This window comes from Myotis davidii, unplaced genomic scaffold (genome assembly GCF_000327345.1).
Source record: "Myotis davidii unplaced genomic scaffold, ASM32734v1 scaffold46, whole genome shotgun sequence".
Lineage (NCBI taxonomy): Eukaryota > Metazoa > Chordata > Mammalia > Chiroptera > Vespertilionidae > Myotis > Myotis davidii.
In genome coordinates this window covers 2,366,381-2,372,431 of record NW_006383006.1, presented here as the reverse complement: position 1 = coordinate 2,372,431, position 6,051 = coordinate 2,366,381, and the positions used below count along the sequence as shown (strand labels likewise).

The 6,051-nt window shown below is 42.4% G+C and overlaps 1 protein-coding gene and 1 pseudogene across 1 annotated transcript in view; one reads left to right on the top strand and one right to left on the bottom strand.

The window, feature by feature from the left end:
- Positions 1 to 803, top strand: part of WDR76 (WD repeat domain 76) — a 33,562-nt gene extending 32,759 nt beyond the window's left edge. Inside the window, exon 13 of the mRNA XM_015557516.1 lies at positions 236 to 803. Coding sequence (XP_015413002.1) covers positions 236 to 491 — 256 coding nt within the window. The 3' untranslated portion in view covers positions 492 to 803. The remainder of the gene's footprint in view (positions 1 to 235) is intronic.
- LOC102774076 overlaps positions 629 to 6,051 on the bottom strand; it is a 6,961-nt pseudogene continuing 1,538 nt past the window's right edge.

Genomic DNA, 6,051 nt, shown 5'->3' with positions numbered 1-6,051 from the left:
TCTCTCTCATCATTGATGTTTCTATCTGTGTCTTCCTCTCCCTTCATTTCTGAAATTAATAAAAATATGTTTAAAAAATCTGTGGGATGAAGTTATACCTACTATTAAAAAAAAATAGAAAGAAACTTGGCAGAGAAAACCAGCATTTAGGAGCAATGCCATCTTTACTCTTTGCCTGTTGCTACCTTGAGTTATTTAACACTTACCATCTTTTCCAATTTTTTTTCCCCACTAGGCACAACACCAATACTGGGCGATGGCTGACCAGGTTCCGAGCTGTGTGGGACCCTAAACAAGAAGACTGTATCATCGTGGGCAGCATGGCCTATCCACGGCAGGTGGAAATCTTCCACGAGACAGGAAAACGGGTGCATTCTTTTCTCGGTGGAGAATGCCTAGTTTCTGTGTGCTCCATCAATGCTATGCATCCGACTCGGTATATTTTGGCCGGAGGTAATTCCAGTGGAAAGATACATGTTTTTATGAATTAAGAAAGTTGCTGGGTTTTTGCTTTAGCAATATTAATTTGTTCAAATTAATTAGTGTCTATGTAGCAAAAATAAATTGCTTTATTAATAGGAACTTTGAGCAGGATGTACTTTTGGTGAAGGAGAAACCTTGGTTATTTCTACGGGTCGGGGAAGAAGTTCGAGGGAGGCTGTGATGCCTTCAGCACTTTAATCAGGCAGTATGTTGAGAAGCTGTGACATTAACAGTTATAAAGCTTTGAGTGATTAGTATTAAAAACTTTTGTGGTCTAATAATATGGTTTTAAAAAAATTTATTGGGGTGACATTGGTTCATAATAACATTATGTAAGTTTCAGGCATACATTTTTATACTACTGCATCTGTATATACTCTATTGTGTGCCCACCATCGGAAATCTCGTCTCCTTCTGTCACCATATATTTTACCCCCTTCACTTTCTTGGTCCTTCCCCAGCCCCTCTTCTCTGTAAATATGAGGTTTTTTGTTTGTTGCCTTTTTATTTCATTTTATTTTAAATATATATCTTGATTGATTTCAGAGAGGAAGGGAGAGGGAGAGAGGACAGAAACATCCATGATGAGAGAGAATCATTGATTGGCTGCTTCCTGCACACCTCCTACCTGGAATCAAGCCCACACCCTGGGCATGTGCCCTTGACCAGAATCGAACCCAGGACCCTTCAGTCCATAGGCCGACACTCTGTTCACTGAGCCAAACCAGCTGGGGCTGTTCATTGCCTTTTTAAGAAAAAATCCTCACTGAGAACATGCTTCGAGGAAGAGAGAGAGAGAAACATAGATGTGAGAGAGAAATATTGATTGGCTACCCTCTGCCGGCACTCCAACTGGGGATCAAATCTGCAACCGAGGTATGTGTCCTGATTGGGAATCGAACCGGCAACCCTTTGGTGCACAGATGACACTCAACCAGCTGAGCCACTCCAGCCAGGCTGTTTGTTGCTTTTGGTTTTAATATCCCACATATGACTTATTTCACTTAGCATGATACTCTCGAGATCCATCCATGCTGTTGCAAATAGCAATATCGCATGGGTTTTTTTTTGTTTTTAGATTTTTTATTTATTGAATTTTAGAGAGAGAGAGAGAAGGAGAGAGGGAGAGAGAGAGAGACATTGATTTGTTGTTCCACTTCTTTATGAACTCACTGGTTGTTTCTTGTCTGTGCCCTGACCAGGGATCGAACCTGCAACCTTGGCATATCAGGACAAGGCTGCAATCAACTGAGCTACCCGGCCAGGGCCGCAATATCTCATGTTTTTTATAACTGAGCAATATTCCACAGTACTTATGCCGTATGTGCCATATCTTCTTTCTCCAGTCATCTGTTGAAGGACACTTAGGTTGTTCCATGTCTTGGCTATTATGAATAATGCTGCAGGGATCATATATCCTTACAAATAATTGTTTTAAAAATTTGGGGATAGATACCAGAAGAGGGATTGCTGGGTCTTATGGTAGCTCTATTCTTAATTTTTTTGAGGCATTGCCATACTGTTTTGCATAGTAGCTACACCAATTTACATACCCTTTGTGTGTGAGGGTTCCCTTTTCATGTTTTTTCCAGTACTGCTAGTTCTTGTCTTACTGATAATAGCCATTCTAACAGGTGTGAGGTCGTATGTCATTGTGGTTTGGATTTGCATTTCTCTTATAACTAAGGATGTTGAGCATCTTTTCATATATCTGTTGGCCATGTCTTCCTTAGAAAATTGCCTATTCAAGGAATTTTCCTCTGCCCATTTTTTAAAAAAAATCCTCACTTGAGGATATGTTTTACTGATTTTTAGAGAGGAGGAGAGAGAGAGCAAGAAACATCCATGTGAGAGAGAAACATTGATTGGTTGCCTCCCGAATATGTCATGACTGGGGATAAAACCCACAACTTCGGTGTGTGCCTGACCAGGAATCAAGCCCATAACCTTTTGGTGTACGGGACAACCCTCCATCCAGCTGAGCCACACGACCAGGGCCTCTGCCCATTTTGTAATTGGATTTTTTATATTTTGATGTTGAGTTGTATGAGTTCTTTGCATATTTTGGATATTAGCTCTTTATCAGAGTTACTGTTTGTAAATATGTTCTGCTATTTGGTTGGTCACCTTTTTGTTTTGTTGATGCAAAAGCTTTAGTCCTGTTCTTTTTTTTCTTTTTTCTTTTACTGCCCTTGCCTTTGGAGCCAAGCTCACAAAAACCCCTCTGAGACCAATGTCTATAAGTTTAGTGTCTGTTTTCTTCTATGTATTTTATTGCTTCAGGTCTTATATTCAAGTTTTTAAGCTGTTTTGAGTTAAATTTTGTGAATGGTATCAGATAGCAGTCTAGTTTTATTCTTTTGCATGTGGCTTTCCAGTTTTCTTCATACTATTTATTGAAGAGACTTTTCTTTCGCCGTTGTATGTTTTTGGCTCTTGTCATGTATGTGTGGGTTTATTTGTGGGCTCTAAATTCTGTTTTATTGGTCTGTGCATCTGTTTTTCTGCCAGTACCATACTATTTTGATTATTATAACTTTGTAGCTTAGTTTGAAGTCAGAGTATGATACCTCCAGCTTTGTTCTTTGTTTTCAGGATTGCTTTAGCTATTTGGGATCTTTTGTGGTTGTAATTTTCTTTTTTTGTGTTGTCATTGCCTGGTTTTGGTATCAGGGTAATGGTGGCCTTATAAAATGAGTTAGGAGTATTCCCTGTCTTTAATTTTCTTGGGAATAGGTTGAGAAGAATTGGTGTTAAATATTTGATTGTTTGTTAGACTTCACAAGTGAAGCTGTCTTAAACTGGACTTTCGTTTGTTGGGAAGTGTTTGATTACTATTTCAGTTTCCTTGCTGGCAATTGACCTGTTTAGATTTTTCAGTTCTTCATGACTAAATCTAGGAAGGATGTATATGTCTGAGAATTTGTTTCTTGTGAGTTATTAAATTTAGTGGTGTGTAGTATTCTTGTATAATTTTTTTTTGTATTTCTGTGGTGTCCATTGTAACTACTCTTTCAGATCTGATTTTATTTATTTGAATCTTCTCTTTTTTTTTTCCTTAGTGAGTATACCCAGAGGGTTTTCAACTTTATCTTTACAAAGAACTGGTTCTTTGTTTCATTAATTTTTTCTATTGTCTTTTTGTACTCTATTTTATTTATTTACACACTGATTTTTTTTTGGAGGGGGGTACATTTTTATTTCAAAAGCGTAGATAGTTTCAGTATCCAGGTTGTGGCAGAATCAGGAAGGACATGTGTAAAATACCTTACAATATGTTAGACTCCCAAAGGGAACCAAAAAGTAGCGTAAAATTAACACTTCCATTATAGGAAATATATAAAAAATAATATACAATTGAAAGAGGTGACACTGGTTTCCTAAGATAGACCTCTTTACAACCAGAGGCCGCAGGTCCAGGCCGCAGAGTGGCAGCAGGAAACAGACCCTCCCACGGTAATAAAATCAGCGCACAAAGCCGCTCTGGCCTCTGAGATAGACACCACATGCCGCCTCAAATAACTAGAGGTCTGGAAATAGTAAACTAGAGAGTGATGTGTGTGGGGGGCGGGGGGCGAGGGGATTTAAGATGCACATGGGGCGGGCCATAGAAGTCTGCCAAGTTATATTTGGTACATAATTGTTTGTGTTCACTCATTATCCAAACAAAGGGTGTGCTGTCAGATGGGCCTTGCCGAAGCCTCAGAGTGGCTGGTTAATGCTGATGGCCGCCACGTCGCTGTCTCTTCCCGTAAGTCGTACTACCCTGACCTCTGCTTCCGCTGCCACAGCTGCCTCGGTTCCCTTGGTTGCGGTTTATGGGCCCCCCGAGCCACACTGCTGCTGTTGGTAGGCAGAGCCACCTTGATTGCACAGTTGCTTCTGAAGGTGTAGACCAGCGGTTCTCAACCTGTGGGTCGCGACCCCTTTGGGGGTGGAACAACCCTTTCACAGGGGTCGCCTAAGACCATCGGAAAACACATATATAATTACAGATTATTTTTGTGATGAATCACTGTGCTTTAATTATGTTCAATTTGTAACAATGAAAATACATCCTGCATATCAGATATTTACATGACAATTCATAACAGTAGCAAAATGACAGTTATGAAGTAGCAACGAAAATAATTTTATGGTCGGGGGTCACCACAACATGAGGAGCTGTATTAAAGGGTCGGGCATTAGGACGGTTGAGAACCACTGGTGTAGAACTTTTTCTCCAGAACCTTCTTCACAGGGCTTCCTCTTCTTTAAAGGTGATAAAAACAAAGCCTTGTCTTTTGTTTGACTTTGGATCCATTGGAGGATCAATGGCCTTGATCTCCCCAAACTCGCCTCAGAACTCTGATTTTCTTCTCGGTGGCTTCAGGACAACCCCCCACAAAAACCTTCTTTATAGGCTCCTTCACGGCCAGGGCCTTTTTGGGGTCAGTGACGCGGCCATCAAGCCTGTGCTCCTTCTGGTCCAGGACCTTCACACTGGCTGCATCTTCGAAGAGAAGAGACCCAGACCCTCTTGACCGGCTCGTGTTGGGATCCATTTTTATTGTACAGTCTCCAAATTTGGTAAAAGAGTCCTTTAGGTCCATTTTGCTGGTATTCCAGCTCCGGTGACCAATGAACATTTTCCCTGCGCCCTCCTCTTCCTTGCTGGGGTTGGTTTTGTTGTTGGAGGGGGCACGTCCCCCACCACTCTGCCACCTGACCTTGTGCTCCTTCCCGCCCAGCTAGCAATACTGCAGGTCTCCCATATCAGCCTGCGAGACCTCCTGCTGTCATCGGCTGTGGTGTGGCAGTGCTGAGCAGGAGGGGTTGTAGCTGGGGAGTGGGCAGAGTGGAAGGGCTCATCACTGTGCCTTGCACCCCCACCCCCTCACTTCAGGGAGGCCTGCTCCCCACCCTCCCGTCTGCCTGGCAGTATGACCTGCTGCCTCAGTGCCTCATCGACCCCACATGCTGAGTGAGGCCCTGATGCGTGAGATCCGCCTCTTCGGCCACAGTGTGTTGGCTTGTCTCAGAGGAGCACAGGGCATGTGGGCGCCACCTCGGGCGATTAATACTGTGTGAGGACTTACAGCCATTTTATCTTTTGTTTGTATCTCCATAGTTTCTCTTCCCTTGTGATTTTGTCCGCTCTTTCAATTTGGCAGTTTTCTATAGGTCCTCTAAATAATCCTTACATTGCTGGTCTGGTGTTGGTAAATTCTCTGTTTTTGTTTATCTAGGAAAGCCTTTATTTCTCCTTCATATCTAAAGGATAACTTTTCTGGGTATATTATCCTTGGCTGATGTTCCCTTTCTTTCAGTATTTTCTTAATTTCTTTCCACTCCTGTCTTGTAATGTTTCTACTGATTACAATCTGATTATAATCTACCTAGAGGCCTGGTGCATGAAATTCCTACATGGGGGGACGGGGTCCCCTTAGCCTAACCTGCACCCTCTCCAATCTGGGATCCCTCTCACAATCCAGGACCCCTGGCTCCTAACTGCTTGCCTTCCTGATCGCCCCTAACTGCCCCCTCTGCCAGCCTGATCACCCATAACCACCTCTGCCTGCCAGCCCG